Below are 17,425 nucleotides of genomic sequence, written 5' to 3' on the forward strand. Positions count from 1 at the left end.
TGAATAGGTGAATATTTGACACTTTTGGATTTTTTTCTTTGCTTCAACTTTTATCTTTTTTTTTTCAGGTTGTGGAGGCTATTTGCACACAAGCAGGGGTGTGATAACTTCCCCCAACTACCCTCAAAACTATTCTCCTAATCTAAATTGTTCCTGGCATGTAGTGGTAGCCACTGGATTTATCATTGCTGTTCATTTTGAACAGCCTTTCCAGATTAAGAGTGAGGATACTTCCTGCATCCTTGGAGATTACGTAGAGGTGAGGTTATTGGCTGGGTCACCAAATCCTCAAAGCTATTAAAGCTGCTGAATCTTACAGACTTCAATGTCAGTAGAGCAGCTCAAAATGTCATGGGGTGCAACCACCAAAAGAGAAATACCAAAGATGATATTTCTCTCTATCTCACTCTCTCTCTCTTTTATTAATTTGCATTAATTAATCACTAGTTTATTAATTTCCCCTGTGGCTGGAAGCATTAAGATGTTCTGTGCACAAAGTTCACATTCCAGGGCTCTTCACTTGAGTAACATTAGCAATTTCTGTTTTAGCTGAAGAATGGGTTAGATAATGCTGCCCCACCTTTGGTGTCTGCAAGGGGGAATGGACGTTTTTGTGGAAGCAGCCCCATCTCTACCATGTACACCACAGACAATCAGCTGTTTGTCCACTTCACTTCTGACAGTAGGAATGAGGGTCAAGGATTCAAACTGAAATATGAGGCTAAGAGTCTAGGTAAGTCTAGGGAACAAACTTAAATTCTGCAACTTATACTTATATATAACTTGGAGTTTGTCCTCTTAAAGGATATTTTTGTTCAAAGTCCCAACCCTGGTAAAATCGGATGTCTGCAAAAATGTCCTGTACTGCATGACTTCTGATCTGACACTCAGATTTCTCCTTTATAAAGAGTATTGGGCTCAGGTCACAGAACCTGAAAATATTAAAGATAGATAAAAAAAAAAAAAAAAAAAAAGAGACCCTTTAGTAGGGAAGTAGCATCTACAGTTAGGAAGAGATGTTAAAAATTCATACAGGAAAAGAAAAAACTCCTGGAAACAAGAACTTTATTTTCAACATTTAGTACCCAGTGCAAACACTAGATGAAGTTAGGAACTTTTCAGGGTAATGTGTCTAGAAAGGTGGCAACATTTCTCACAAGTTTTACTCCCAACTGAGAAAATAACATTAATTGCCAAAGCTAACATCTTTGAAAGAATGAACAAAATAGAGACCCAGGTCCCAGGAGGAAATCACAAACTTGGCATTTGCAGTTATCCCACTGTGTTCATAACAGACATCACTTGGCACACCTGGAGATCTGTTAAACAGAATATCTAAACAGCTAAGGCAACCTGCCAAGCAGCTCTAATCTTTAAGTGCTTGATTTCTGCCTATTTTCCCTGCTGCCCCAAAGAATTAGCATTACTTCAGAGAATTCATGAGGGAATAGCTGAAGCTGTACAATAGCATTTCTACCACTTCAATTCAGGGAACTTGAGTAAAGCCCCGGGTTAAACCAGTATTGCTAGAATATAGCGGGGATTTGGGACAGAAAGGTTCTGGTCAAAATAAAGATATTTTTGTCAGGTAAAGGACCTGAACAAATCATCATGTTTGCTCTGACTGGCATTCCTCACACATTCATTATTATCTCAGATATTTCAGTTCTTGGAAAGTAAAAGTTGGGAATGATTCACAGAAATATTGATGGGTCTGACTTGTGGACTTTCTAGCTCTTGGGAGTTGGCATAGGAACAAGGCAAGAAATATGTTTTTTGCTTGTTTTATAAGAAATCCAAGGAAGAAGTAATAGTAGTTCAATTCAGGACCCTGAACTTTTGGAAATGAGGATGACCAGGTAAGCAGGAGCAAAAGAGTATAGGATTTTATTGCATTAAAATGCTTTCCCACAGCAAGAAATGAAATGTGTTTGTTTTTTGATGTGACTATATGACATCAAAAGGAAACTGTTGGAATATAGTGATAAGTCATATTTTTGATGCCTCACCCATTTCCTTTTCATGTTGTTTTTATTGGTGATCTTTTCTTTCCCAGCCTGTGGAGGGAACATTTATATCAATGATTTCAACCCCAGTGGATATACATCTTCCCCCAACTACCCGAGCAACTACCCTCCACATGCTGACTGTATCTGGACCATAACTGCTCCCAATGGACATGCAGTAGAGCTGCAATTTGAAGATCAGTTTTACATTGAACCTTCACCAAAGTATACATCCACACTGTTTTGCCTAATTTTATTCAGAGACTCCATTCTGATTTTTCATTCTCTGTCACTTTCTCTAATTCCTCCCAGAGAACAAATACTTCTATATTTAAAATCAAACGGGGTTAAGAAATTTTTGAGAGATCACTGAAGCTGTTGGGTCACTGGTTTACATTCCTAGGACATTGCAATGCATAACAGAAATTAGTATGCCAGATAAAGTGGAAACATCCATGATAGAAAGGTGCTTTCTGTAAAATCTGTGTCCCATAGTCCTTTCATTTTCAGGTTGTCAGTAATTTGGACTCTCAAGTGCTTTTAAAGCCAATGGATTACTACCATGACACTTTGCCTCCCTCCTCCATTGCCTCGCAGCTGGTTTGCAATGGGTCTACACGTTTTGCACTCCCTGCCTGGACCATAAAACAAGGTTATTTTCCAGCTGATGTAGCTTCATTGATAGGGGCTGTAAGGCAAAGTTGAGCCTGTGAAACCATGTCCAGGAAAAATAGTGAAGGATGGAGAATCCCAAATGTGCCCTTTCTGGCTTCCAAGACACTGCACCATTCTCAAGGCAAAGCTTATAGTTGAGATATTTTGGGTCATTGTATGCCCAACTAATTAGACCCCAGAACTGAATTTTTATTCCCTTAATCTCTCTTCTTGTTGTCCCTTAATTCAACACTTCTCAGTGAGACTAATAGGGAATATCTGCTGAATCTGAATCCTGCCAAAAAAATGCACTTAAGATGATCACAACTACTTTGCCAGTGCTGTTCGTATCCCTACCCAGAATTTGCTCCTGTCAGATCTGATCTGATCATAGACTGAGTTTTAGATGAATCTTTCTCAATGTTTCTAGCACTTCTTTTGATTCAATTATTACATAACTGCAATGGATTATGATCTTGTTGATTCTGTCCTGTTCACACTGCATGGAAACCAATCTAATTCACTACAGCTTCATGGCTTTGAGCACGTACTGGAATGATTTTGAACCACTACTGCCATACACTGAAACGAAAATTGTCTTCCCTTCCAGCTGCACTTCCAGTTACCTAGAGCTGCGCAGCGGCGCTGACTCCAGTGCCCCCCTCATTGCCAAGCTCTGTGGAGGTTTGATGCCAGGCTCACAGAGATCCTCAGGAGCTGTCATGTACCTGAGGTTCAGGTCTGACAACAGTGCCACACACGTGGGATTCAATGCTAAATACTCCATTGGTAATGCTTGCATTTATCAGTTTCTATTGTTTTAAAGAAGATTTTGGTTTCAAGCGTTAGACTTTTGTAATAGGGCTTAAATCAGACCTGTGGGATGGGCTGACAGGAACATACATCTTTCAGTTACTGTTAGAGCTAAGGCAACAGAATATCAGCATGTTCTGCACATAGCAAGAGCTGAAAATCAGGGAAATAAGAATAGGAACAAGCTCATAGACCAGCAGTAGCAGAAACAGACACTGGATAACCTCTTGTCAAAGCCAGTTGTCAAAGGAGCAGTAGAAAAAAGGTCATTGTGGATAAAGATATGTAACATGGTTTGATTTTCAGCCTGCAAACTTAGTGTCACTTTCATGAGCAGGGTTCTGAAGGGGAATGTGAAGATCAGCTGAATTGGCAGTAGAAGAACAAATTAGGAGCTTCTCCATGTAAATGTAAATCCATCTATAATCAAGCTACTAGATAAATAGGGGCAGCATAATAATGGAATGGAAAAGGAATGAGCTATGAAAACCATTATTTGTCTTCTGGGAAAGAAATACTTTAGTTACTTGTTCTCAAGCTGCAAAAACAGGGTTAGAAACAATAGAAAAAAAATAAAATTCAACAAAAAATAGTCCTTGAGCGGATTCAGAATTATGATACTTTTTTGGGTTTGATAATGTTAATAATCTTCAAAGAATAACAGCCATTATGTTATATCACTTATATAGGAAAGTTTAGGACTGTTAATTTCTCAAAGGCAAAGTAGTGAACTATATTGTTTTATACAGAATTTTGTTCATTGCATTAGATCTGAAACACTAAAGCCAAAATAGAGTGCTATCATATTTCTGAATGTGAAAACTGAAGAAGCTTGCATATATACATATATTTATTAGTATATGAAGCCATAATTTGCATTTAACTGTAACAGATTTACAGTATTTTAGCTGAATGCCAGTCATCCTGAAACAAAGCACTTAATGATTCATGGAACTGACAGTATGAACACGACTCTTACTGCCATGGAAAGATTGTAACTAACAGACACAGAATCCACCACAAGGATAATCAAGGTCCAGCTCCTGGACCTACACATGACTACCCCAAGAATCACACCATGTGCCTGTAAGCACATATTTGCCATATGCCTTACTATTACAAACTTATGTTTGCAGGTACTGCAGAGAAATTAGTGTTTAGAGAGAGACAATTAAAAATTAATAGCTGTTTTACACTCTGTGCAGTGATTACTCACTGAGACATCACAAGGACTGAATGGAAGGGATGAAAGTAAAAGGAATCTGAACCACAACTGTTGACCCAAACCAGGAGTAAACTTTTGTCTTTCATAAAGAACTGAGATCCACACTTAGCAAATTTCATTTCTTTTTAATTTACCTGTTACCATCTTTGCAAGGTTTTCTGTTAAATATGGACATAGATAGATATTAGATTGGAAACTGTGAGTTTATTCAAATGGTAAGAGATATGAAAGAGAGGAAGGGATATTTGCAATGGCAGGGTGTGTGTGGGTGTGTGGGGGGGTGTGAAAAAATAAAATAAAACAGCAACCAAGACTGATTGAATTAGATTGAGAACATGGAAGATTTTTAATTGGAAGCCAATTCCTGTCTTATTACCACAGTTAGAGAACAAGTCAGTTGTACCTTACCTATAAGTCTTGTTTAGCAGAAAGATCATCTCTCTGAGGTTCTTTTGTCAACCAAATAATACTCTTCCTTTTGCAGCTCCCTGTGGTGGGACAGTGATAGGACAAACTGGTATCATCAAAAGCACGGGGTATCCTGACCTTCATTATCAAGACAATCTGCTGTGTGAATGGTTTCTGCAGGGTCCCAGGGGCCACTATCTTACCATCAGACTAGAAGGCCTAGATATTCAAAACTCTTCCGAGTGCACAAATGACTTCGTGGAGATCCGAGAATACAACTCTTCTGGTCTGAGAATTATTTCAGTGTTTGTCTTCCCCTCCCTAGTACTATTAGGAAACCTCACCAGAGGATCCCGAAAGCATTTCCCTTTGGCTATAAAGTGAGGTTTTTCAATGTGCAGTATTTGCTTGTGTCTGCCTTTCTTGCTGATGCAAAGTAAGGCAAACAGAACCCTTCTATTTGCCAGCAATAACTCAATTCCACTAGTTTACTCCTGCCTGTCCAGTTAAATTGGAAAGTGACCCTTCAATAGAAATAGAAATAATATATTGATATAAATTTCTCTTTCTCTATTTTATCTCTTTTTTGCAGGAAATTTGTTGGGCAGGTACTGTGGTAATACTCTCCCTAATGCTGTGGACACCTCTGACAGTTTTGCTTATGTCAAGTTTGTCACTGATGGATCAGTCAATGCCCGGGGATTCAGACTGCGCTTTGATTCCAGTACTGAAGGTTGGATTTCTAGAGTTGAAATATACTCTCAGGAAGCAACTTACACCACAGACCATAGTCAGAAATGTCTCAGTCTTGCCACAATGAGAGGCTTGTATCATATGGCATCAAAGCCTGTGGGTCACCCAGGCTTCTGAAGCCTGGGATGAGGTCTTCAGAGAAGAAAATATTAACAATCAGACTAAAAGGAGTTGCTATGGTCAGTTAATACTCAGCTGCTTTTGTGACTGAGTGATAAAGACTGGCAGGAGCTTGCTGGTTAGACAAGCATGGTAGGGGGATCAGATCAACCTCTCAGGATCTCTTTTTCTCACAATGTTGTTTTTTTTTTTTTTTCCTGCAACTCTATAAGCAATGCTTTATTCTGAGAAGTGTTCCAATATTTGGATATTTCAGAATGTGGTGGAGATCTTACTGCACCCATTGGGACATTTACTTCACCCAACTATCCCAACCTATACCCACATAACCGAGTGTGTGAGTGGAGGATCACAGTGGAAGAAGGCCGACGTGTGACCCTAACATTTAATGACATGAAAACTGAAGAGCACTGGAGCTGCTCATCAGATTATGTGGCTGTGAGTATTGGGTGTAGAGTCAGAAACTGCTCTTCCTAATCCTTTTATGGACAATTAATGGACAATAAAGCTGAAAAGTCACTCATGGGTCTATATATGGTTTTTAGACAAATCGTAATTTAATCTGGGGAAAGCAGATAAATGAGAGACATTTATCTCTGTAGAGCATCTAAACTCATCTCCTTGTTTTGGAGTATGGAAATTTTGAAATTGTGGCCCAGGCAGAATAGAAGGCTTAAAGGAATCACTGAAGATGTCTTTTTACCAATTATCAATTTATGAAAAAAATTCTTGGGTTTTTGAAAGCTTTCAATGTCTCTTTTCTGTGCAAACAAAATCCATCAGTCATTTCCAGTTTTTATTGACTTAGGAAGTATCTACTGCTGTTGTTACTTTTTGCTGTCCATTAAAAAAAAAAAAAAAAAAAGTAGAAAAAGACAGAGATTGCAGCAAATGGCTACTCTGAACTAAAGATAGAGAAACCCCAGAAAACTTTACTTGTATATCACTCTCCATCTTGAAAAAAAGGTAGATATTGGTTATTTTATCATGTTTATTTTTGATTTCTGGTACCTGGACCAGGTCAGATGTACAAATGCCTCAAAAATATGATTCCTCCATGACATTACAGAAATGTGAGGTAGAGTTTAGCTTCCCACTTCCACAGATAAGCAGTGCAAACACAGGAATTAACTGTAGAATGATCAGAAGCCAATCCATGCACAAGCATGGGGGTTGAAGCAGCTATTCATCCCTTGAGGTTTGTAGATGATGTTTCCCTTATTTTTCTTCACAGATGCTTTAGACAAACCTTTGGGAACTGGCTTTTTATCAGATAAAGATCGCTTAAAGGAAAATTTTTCCTGCTGGCTCTTATGCCTTCAATACTCTAATATATTCCAAGCCTCGGTGGGAAACATCATTTCTGCCTTGCTTGCACTGCAGAGTAGAAAGAAGGAAATTAATTCCTAGGCTAAAGGGTGTATAAAGGAAACGGAGCAAAATATCCCTGGATCATCAAAAAGTGAAATGTTTTAACTAATCAGAAATGCCTACCAGCACTCAGTATGTTGGAGAAGATTTTGATAAAGCTCATGTTGGCTTTAGAAGATGATGATTTGAAATGAAATTAATGCAATCAGTAGCTAGCATTATTAAGTGATTGAACATATAAATATTGAGCTAAACTACAGTATTCTTCTCAATAAAAAATTCAATTTCTGTCTGAAAAAGGAGAGAGAGAGGGGAGGAGAGAATATGTTTGTATTTCACCAAAATAAGCAAGTTATTTTTGATGTTTACTTCAGGGCCTCATCCACTCAAGGTAAGTCTCTTCCAAGGTTTGGGTAGATTTGAGAGCTAACCCCTTATGAGGGGCATCAGTAAAATTTGTATTAAAGATTGTAAACACTCTTAAATGATACAGGAGATGCTCATAAGACTGTATATTGATGTCATAAGAGTTTGTTTTGACTCCACAGGTTTACAATGGCCTTGGGCAAAACTCTCCCCGGCTGGCCAAGCTGTGTGGGGAGGTAAATCCAGGCACTGAGGTGAAATCCACTGGAAACACAATGAAAATAATTTTGGTGACAGATATGTCCCGTGCAGCCAGAGGCTTCAGTGTCTCATATACTTCTAGTGAAGATGCAGGTACTGTATGTTTTTGACTTAGGTGATTGATCTCTGCTGAGTCATTTCATATCTAGAGTACTGGCACATATAAAAAAAAAAGTTGCCTAAACAGATAACAAATCTCTGATACCTTTTTTCTCTTTCATCTCTGGATGGGAATAGATATTTATCTTTAATTAGCTGAAAGAACTTGAAAAAAAAATGGAGAATCTCTGTGAGCAATGGCCTTCATGTGCCTCTGTATGGATCACAGTCCATGCTGTTCCTACTGATTTATTTTTTTGTACAGAGTCTTGAGTAAGAGATGGTCTGAAGTGGCCTTATTCCATGAAAAGTTTCAAAAAGCATAGTGCTATAGACAAATTGAATAATTCAAGTGCTCCCATGTTATTCAGGAGGGTAATTATTTATTCTAGCTTGTGAAAGAGTGCAGCTAACCTACTTTTGCAAGCTCAGCCTCCAGAGAGGAGGCAGCTAGCAGAGCCTTACTACTACAGCCTTGAGTCTTTTGAACTTATTTTCCAACTCCCACCCCAAGCACCCTACTATGTCATGAGGGTATCTTCCATGAAAAATTTTCTCTTGAGCCTAGAATTAGGTAATGAGTAGGGCTGAGCAATACTGGACTAAAGCTGCAGTGAGACTTTATCAAAATTATTTAATAATGCTTGTTGTACTGATACTGAAATATTTTATTTTATATTTTTGTATTGATGCTGAAATATTTTATTCAGTGCTGCTGAAATATTTTATTTGATCCTGTAAATAATTGTTCTTTGCTTTACACGTGCGTTTTTAAAGACTTGCCAACAAATTTCAGGGAAAGAGGGAAGAATTCTCTTGTACAGTGCAGTAAATTATAAAAAAGTTAGAAGGTGGAAAAGGTTTTAATCTAATCAGCACATACTTTCTGATGTGAGCTTACCTGAATGAAGAGGGGCAAGATTTCTCCTCATACAAGAATTATTACTACTTTCAAATAAACCATATTTTGTTTCTGCAGTTTGTGGTGGAATCCTGATGGCACATGCAGGTGGGAATTTCTCTTCTCCTGGTTATGATGGCATCAGAAATTACACAAGTAACCTGAACTGTGAATGGATCATTAAAAATCCCTCTCACTATAATTCATCCATGTATATATCTTTTGAGGATTTCCACTTGGAACATCACCAGAACTGCCAGTATGACTACCTAGAGCTACGAATAGGTTTGTATGTTCAGCAGGAGAATGGATGAAGCCTATCGAGATTCTGGTTGTACAACTCTGTTTGTGCCAAATCTCATTCATATATATTTGCAAGGAGTGGCTCTTGTAGAATCTGTACATTTGAGAGTGTTCGCATCCTGCCTTCCGTGTTGCATCCATGATAAGAAGTGGGATTTCACTACCAGAGAAATGGATTCATGGATTTGGTCATGTATTCTTTCAGGGGAGAAAATGGAAAACTGTAAAGACATCTTGAGGAGATAACTAGTTTTGCTGTTTGTAATACTCACCTGACTATCTCTTTACAAGGGACAATATGAATTTCACTTCATTTGCCTTGAGAGATGGCATTTGCAGTCATCAAAATAATTTATTTGGTCCACTTCCCATTCTCTCCCTGGTCCTGAAATATCTCCAGGGACAGCAGGAATGGAGTAAAGAATGTTTGAATTATTCATAGCCTCTGGACTGCACACCCACTTCAGATCCATTTTTGTGTTCTGTAAGATCACTCTCCAAAAAGAAATCCTTATTTTCAGTGAGACCATGTTGCAAAACACAGACTAAAGCATTTTAAATGAAGAAAAAAAAAAATCACAAGATTAATGCACCAGTGATATCCCTGCATATTTGAGCATCTTTATCCACAAGAGCAAGCAACTGGAAATGTCACATGAAAGTCGCTCAGCTTATTCCAAATGTATTATGAAAGCTGCAGCTGTCTTCATGGAAAGGCTGTACCTGTGAGTCCCAGAGACAGCAGGTTTTAATTTACCAGGAAATGCTTTCTGAAACGTGAAAAGGCTGAGAGCAGGAATCTGTCCCATCCTTATTTGCACATATTTGAGCAAGAGCTTTTGGTTGTATAGCATAGGTTTTTCCTGTGTAGAGCCAGACCCTGCATAGCTCTGTAGCCTAGCAGTTCTCTTTCATGTATGCACTGGAGCTGGGAAATAATAGGAAAAAAAAAAAAAAAAAAAAAAAAAAAAAACACAAAAAACAAAACAAAAAAAAAAAAAAAAACAAAAAACAAAAAAAAACCAAAACAAAACAAAAAAAAACACAAAAAAAACTCGAGAAAGAAACAGTAAAATATATTTGCTTTGTTACTCATTCATTCCTGCTACTCTCATTTTATCATGAACCTCAGGCCTCCAGGCAATACAATCAAAGAAAAGGGAAGAAATCATAGTCTTGCTTTGCTCTACACAGTTTTGTCATCTAAATCCTGTGTCCATTTCAGCACTACTAATAGACCTCCAATTTCACAGCTAGCCTGGTATCAAAAGCAGAATGCCCTCATTCATCTGTGTATGCTGACAAGTAACATTTAATGAGCACTGAGATGCAGTGTTTGGAGTACCACTAAACTCAGGCAGGTGCTATTTAAGACTCTTGACACAGCAGATGCATACTTAGGGAAAGTCTGTTGTAACTGACTCAAGAGACCCCAAATGGAGCTGAGATGTGCAAAATTCTTTCGTGATGCCCATACAACATACTTCATGGTACTCAAATAAAAAAATTTAAAAGCAGAATTGACTGTAGTTCACTGACTAATATTTAAGCTAAATAGATAAAATAAATATTTCAATTTTTTTAGGGTAAGGTATTAAGTTATTAAATTATCATACACATGTATGTAGGTTGTACATGGTAATACAGCTGAGCATATTGCTACAGTGAAATATACTCCTAACTTTTGGCTTTTGTGGAAGACGCTTCATTTTGTATTTCAGACCATTCCCTTCAGTTTGAATGAAATGTTGCAGCACAATATTTCTGTTCTCTTTTTCTGTTTATCAAGAGCCTAGATCTCTGGCCAGCTGGCCATTCATGAAAGCAATGATTGGTATCACTTTTCACTGCTGTAGAGACTGAGAAACCTGAGTGACATCTATCACATAGTTAATCACCTCATAAAATGTGCAAAAATGAAAATGTATTTCACATACTAATGCTAAAAGTAGTTATTACTACCTTTTCCTGAACACAATTTATCATTAATGTCTTCTGCTTGTATGGCTCAATATAATTTTCAGTGCATGTTATCAAGACAGTTTGTACCATTTCTCTGTGTAATTTGCATGGTAGAATTTTATTATATATCCCTTTTCCTCCTTGTGCTTCAAGGCATTTCAAATGGTGGCTGTGTCACTTGCATATCATGGAAACATGAAGTTACTCAACCAACCCATGATTTGGAATAACTCTGAAAAGGCTTTGAAGAGCATCCAAAATTTCCTCCTCTTGTTCTACTGCCTTCTTCACAAGAATGGCCAGCCACTTTGTGCAGAGCTAGGAGTTGCTTTTAAATTGAGACTTTTAAGACCAGCAACCTGCTATTATTAGAGAAGTGCACTTAGGAATGGCATTGCCTGGATGTCATGAGGAACGCTATTACGCTTGCTTTCTTTCTCCTGGGAATTTATCAGTAATAAACGGAAACTGCTTTTAGCAATGTGATGGATAGGAGCTCACTAGCTTGAGCAAACATTCAGTGTCAGTCAAGTACAGTGGCCTGTGTTATGCTTCCTTTTAGGCTTCAAGATTTTCAGCAAATGCTGGTTTTTTTTGTTTGTTTGTTTGTTTGTTTGTTTTTTTTTGGTTTTTTTTGTTTTTTTTTTGTTGTTTTTTTTTTTTTTGGCCAAACAGAGAATATGTTGAGTTCCCTGGGAAAGAGATGCCCACTATTAATACAGTGATGACAGTTTGCTCATGGATGATGCACATCCCCATACAGCAGAAAAGTCCCTGTTGACTTTAATGAGGATGTCATAAAAACAAAGGTTCAATAGGTGTCCACGTGATACGGTCCTTAGGCCATCTCTTTCCACTGTTCTGCCCCAAAAGGTCTGTAGTTTTGGGGCAGAATAGTGAGGGTTTTGTGTGTCTGATATGTCTGATATGACATATGAAAGTATGCAGGATGGCAGGAAGAGGAGAAAAGGAGCCCATGGTATTAAAAGGATCATTGATATATCTTTCTTGTTTATAACTTTCTTGTTGCCAAGATTTAGATCCCAACAATGAGCTGCAACACTCCGCTTATATCCGTAAGAAACAATCAATTACTAAGTGTGATATGTACTCTTCTCCATTTTCTTGTCAAAACAGAATGAATTGCATGTTTGTACTATTCCTTTATGTTATTGTAGCTCTTTCAGGACTCAAAAAGTGCTGTGTTTTTTTTTTTCCTTTGCTTAGGGGATGCTGATGGAGAGCTAATAGCCAGACTTTGTGGTCAGGCTGCACCATCTGTGCCGCTAGTTATAGCTGCCCCCCAGGTCTGGGTACAATTTGTCAGTGATGGAAACACAGAAGATAAAGGATTCTTGGCCCATTACACATTAGAAGGTAAATGGCTCGGTAGACTGTTGCCTTGGCTGACTGAGGCACTTCTGGGGAATGTTGCCAGTCATTTGGTGATATGGAGAATAATCATGATGGGATCAACTCTCAGAGGTCCTCAAAAGTTACACAGTGCTAGCCACTATTTATATCTTCTAAAGCAAGCATGTGCTAGCAGTTGAACTCTTGGATTTATTTTCTGCTTCACGGCTGGCATTCCCCAAATCACATTTGAGATTTTGTAACACTCAGAGCAGCTGGTTGCTCTTGGGAGTGGGGATGTAACAGGTAATAACAGCCAAGTTTGACTTACTCCAGATAGGTCTCTGGAGTGCTAGCAGAGCTGAAATGCATTCTGCTGCTTGAACCTTTGTATTCATTTTGAAATCCACTTGAAGCTGTATCAGTGCAAATTACACCACTTTGCCATTTATGTGCCAGAACAACTACTCTTCCTGTCACAGCTGAATTTAGCCTTAGGGCTTATCTAGACACATCAGAAACTTTTTTACTTCATTGTGTTGGTCCAATGATGGCACTGGTTTGCTTAAGAGTGAGATAAACAAATGGACGATAAGGTGGAAGAGGCAGATGTGTCAGCTTGCAAAGGTTTTGCAAAGTTGTATTAAGCATCAGAATAAATGCAAAATTTCAAGGTCATTGCATCCTTTTACTCAGTATTCAATGACTAAGATTTTAAAACTTGGAATTTCCTGGATATATTGTTCTTATTTAACTCAGTAACTATCAGTACATCTTAAATATATTTTATTACTATTACAAGCTGAATAATCTTTCACTCATTTTATTATAATGTTGTGTTCTGAAAATGTATTGAAATGTTACTTTTTTTTTTCTGCAGCCTGTGGTGGTGTACAGTCAGGCGAATGGGGAGTTATCTCAAGCCCTAACTACCCAGAGCCTTACAGCAATCTGAATCACTGCTCCTGGGTGTTGGAAGCCCCTGAAGGTGAAACCATCACTGTGAGTAACATGTTCCAATTATATGCACAGCAGACAGTGTGAGAAGTACCTTCTGAGTTTTGAGGAACAGATTTGAGACAATTTGGAAAATCAGAAATGTGGAATAATTAAATATCTTACCATTGATTTTAACTAAAAGAGGGAATTAAGATAACACAAAAAAACTATTTGAATATTGTCCTTTCTGAAAAACAGAAGGATCTTTGTATTACTTGACCTCAAAACATAGAACTGACTTCTCCTTTAAACAATTACTTGCTATTTTTACAAAACTAAAACAATTCATTTTATTAGATGTTCATGGATATTCTCACTATCATGAGAATAAACATGAGGCTGAAGGAAAGTTCAGGAAAGTTTACTTGTCTGCAGGAAAGTTTTAAGCCACTAGAAAGTTACTTCTGTGTCTTACTGGTTAGTCTGGAACATAATGTGATTTCTGGTACAAATTACATCAATGAAATGTTGCTCCAATTTCCCAATAAGTATTAAAAGTCTGCCTGAGGTGCTACTTTCTTGAGTCAAACTCCTGACAGACCAATTGAAGCACCTTTATGCCCAAGCAGTACAAAACTTAATTCACTGAATTATTTGACTGATTCTTTCAAGCACAGGTACAACCAGTGACATTTATGGTTTGGGTCAGAAAAATATCCGAAAAGCAGTTTTGTGGGAACACATTGCAGATTTTCATATGTAATGTCTTTCATTAATTTCCCTATCATGTTTTCCTTGCTTACAATTACAAAGGTTATAAATGCACACCCATAGTCCAAATTCTTCTGCTACTTGATATTCTGACCACTGCCTATGTACTTATTTCAGGGAATACAGGATTATTTTGAAAGAACACAAGATTTCTTTTTAATTCACAAAATAGTTAAAAGCAGAAGTAATTTTTATCAGATGAAAGCAGATTTCTGTTTTGAAAGGACTGAGTAGCAGCATGCTAAGTGAAGGCAGACTAATTTTTTCCAGTATAAGCTGCCAGTTTCAGTTGCTGGCAAAGTTCTGGATTTAAACTATTACAACTAAATTTGTCTTAGACAGGTTCTTTTGGAAGTGAAGACACAGAAAAGGTACAGGAAAAAATCCTGTATGTTTGCTAAACTTCTCTACAAAGATCCTGCTCTTGAAACTACTTAAAAAATCGCAGAACTGATGGAAACAGGGCCAGGCTGTAACTAGTGTACATCAATATTTCAGCATCAACAAAGCCTGGAGTCTACAGAATCAGCAATCTAAATGTTTGAACTGGAAATCTCAGGTGTGAGCATATCTCTCCAAGGACAAATGACATTGGTGTGGGCGGGAGACAGGGTCAGGAGCTGCCTGTCCAGCCCAGTCTGTTTATGTGATGCATCCAGGCCCATGGGAATGAACCACAGAACTGTTTCTGTTTTGGTGGAAACAAACATTATTTTTAGCAACTGTTAGTATATTGATTCAAAATAATAGGAAGAAAAAAAAATTCAAGGCCTTTGAAAAAATAATCCAAGGTTTTCTGCTTGCAGAGCTAGGTATATTTCATGAACAGAAACTTTGCGTGCAGGAAAGTGGTTCAACACCTGTACATATTCAGCACTGTTTTGAAGCACATACTTAGTTTCAAAATATGGTTAAGACACAATGATGCCAGTTTTGAACCTATGAATTCCTCTTCCAATTCTGTCTTCAAGCTAAGTAGCTGCTGTTGCTTCTAGTTGCAAGATTCCAATCAATACTTGCATCATGAAGTGAGGGTCAGATTTCTGAGTGTACCCAGAAATCATTGTGCCACGATGGCTACAGGATCTGTCTGGAATTGCTCTAAACCCTCCCCTAGAGGGACTCGTTTTAGCATCTAAATGTCACCTTTGTGTGTTGCAGCTTACTTTTACAGCCTTCCACGTTGAAAATCATTCACTTTGTAAGTGGGATTCTGTCACTATCCTGAATGGTGGCTCTCCAGGGTCTCCTGTCATAGGAACGTATTGTGGAAACACCTCACCTGGGACTGTTCGGTCTGGTTCCAACAAGCTAACCATCATCTTTAATTCTGATCACTCCGTTCAAGGAGGTGGCTTTTATGCAACATGGACAGCAGAATCTTTAGGTAAGCTTGCATTAAAGAACAAAAGAAAGGCATGCCATCATCTTCAGGATCCTTGAAAGAAGCCAGTACTAAAAAAAATAAGTATTTATCCAGTGCTTTCTGATCTTACACAATTAATTCAAATTTGGATTGATTTTGTACTTTTTAAACCTCCTATTGGCAGTTTCTTTATGGCTGTAAATTGATACCATCACCATTACCCTCCCAGCAGTGGTATCTATTGTCAAGGACTATGAGACATTTCACTTCATGAATAACAATTGTTCCACAGTTTGATTTGGTTTAAACACTTAAAACTAAGTAGCAGTGAGTTCCAAAACAGAGAGGCAGACAGAAATCTCAAAGAGCACATGTGACAACAGCCTAGAACTCTTGCACTGTGCTGGAGATGTTGGTACACTTCTGAAAGTGGTACACACGCACGATTGAATGGTACATTTCTCAAAGCTACCTTCCTTCTCTTGAAATTATCACCACTCTGTAGCTCACCATTTGGGCAGTGTACTTCAGGAAGTCATTAAAGGACTAAAGGTAAGTGTAGATGTGGCAGATGGTGGCAGGGCAGAAATTATAGCTGACAGAAATGCCAGCTCAGTACAGAGCTGCCATATGCTTCCTAGTGTCACCTCTAGCTGCAAACATTCTGGCTGATCCTGATCATTTTTCTGTCCACTAATGATGTAGCTGTATTCACACAGTTAGTTGATGGAGTGTCTTCTTAAACATATCAATAGTCTGAGCTTACATTAATATACACTGTCATTTTAGCAAGTTTTTGACACTGTTCCCTGAGATTTCATGTGCAATGAAGCCCACTCTTCAATGGTGTAGTAGACATTAGCCTACATGTGCCATGTGCATAGGCAGTATTCTCTATGAAAGTTTTCATTTCTATATATATATATATCTAGTTTACTTTCTTCAGCTTTCTTCTCATTTGATCACTGAGAATCTCCAGTTCTGCATTCTGTATGTGTGACCAAAACTTGGCTTCACATCCTTCTAAACATAATTGCCATTTCTAACAGAAAAGAAGGAAAAATACCATGTTCCTTTTAAAGCTATTATATATTTTTTAAATTAAGAGGAAAAAACTAGGATGTTACAAAATTTTTTTTTGTCCTTTATTCATCCTTTTACTACACTGTATCTGAAATAATAACGGGCTGCTAGTACTGTACACATAGTCCTAATCAATTATTTTTGGCATGGTATTTGCAAATATGTTTCAAATTAACTAAACTTATTCTGTGCAAAATCATGAGCTGCCACAGAGCCGTGACCAGCTATCCTCCTTTATAAATGAATGTGTTAGCAATTTTTAAAGGCATGTTTTTCAGTCCATCCCATAATTCCACTGGAATCCACAGGGCTGCCTAGGACAGGGAAGTCACCATTTTGCCCTGGGTAAACGAATGTGGCTTGAACAGATTCACATGTGGAACTGCAATATTTGCGTGTTGCAGAGTGAGAAGAAAAAAGGATATATCAGTAGACTGTTTCTTTTCCCTAGAGTGCTTTTCTGAATGGCTCTCTGTCACAATGTGCATGCTGTGGGGTGTGGGGAACCTGCAGTCTCAGATGTACTCCTGACCCCTGCACTCTTTCAAAGCAATATTCACTTCAAATTGCCAGGAGTTTATAGATGGACCTTGTAAATGCTATGAAGTGGCAAGAATGAGCTTGTGAAGAAAATAAAGTGAAGTACAAAGAGACACCACTAGAGTGTAACT

General features: G+C 38.0%; 1 protein-coding gene across 1 annotated transcript in view; it reads left to right on the top strand.

The window, feature by feature from the left end:
• Nucleotides 1–17,425, top strand: part of CUBN (cubilin) — a 142,104-nt gene that overhangs the window by 92,755 nt on the left and 31,924 nt on the right. Inside the window, exons 42-53 of the mRNA XM_053996254.1 lie at nucleotides 69–259; nucleotides 550–733; nucleotides 2,057–2,231; nucleotides 3,271–3,449; nucleotides 5,183–5,392; nucleotides 5,699–5,839; nucleotides 6,236–6,417; nucleotides 7,899–8,070; nucleotides 9,056–9,262; nucleotides 12,470–12,619; nucleotides 13,476–13,597; nucleotides 15,467–15,692. Of these exons, the coding sequence (XP_053852229.1) occupies nucleotides 69–259; nucleotides 550–733; nucleotides 2,057–2,231; nucleotides 3,271–3,449; nucleotides 5,183–5,392; nucleotides 5,699–5,839; nucleotides 6,236–6,417; nucleotides 7,899–8,070; nucleotides 9,056–9,262; nucleotides 12,470–12,619; nucleotides 13,476–13,597; nucleotides 15,467–15,692 (2,139 nt within the window). The remainder of the gene's footprint in view (nucleotides 1–68; nucleotides 260–549; nucleotides 734–2,056; nucleotides 2,232–3,270; nucleotides 3,450–5,182; nucleotides 5,393–5,698; nucleotides 5,840–6,235; nucleotides 6,418–7,898; nucleotides 8,071–9,055; nucleotides 9,263–12,469; nucleotides 12,620–13,475; nucleotides 13,598–15,466; nucleotides 15,693–17,425) is intronic.

This window comes from Vidua macroura, chromosome 1 (genome assembly GCF_024509145.1).
Source record: "Vidua macroura isolate BioBank_ID:100142 chromosome 1, ASM2450914v1, whole genome shotgun sequence".
Taxonomy (NCBI): domain Eukaryota; kingdom Metazoa; phylum Chordata; class Aves; order Passeriformes; family Viduidae; genus Vidua; species Vidua macroura.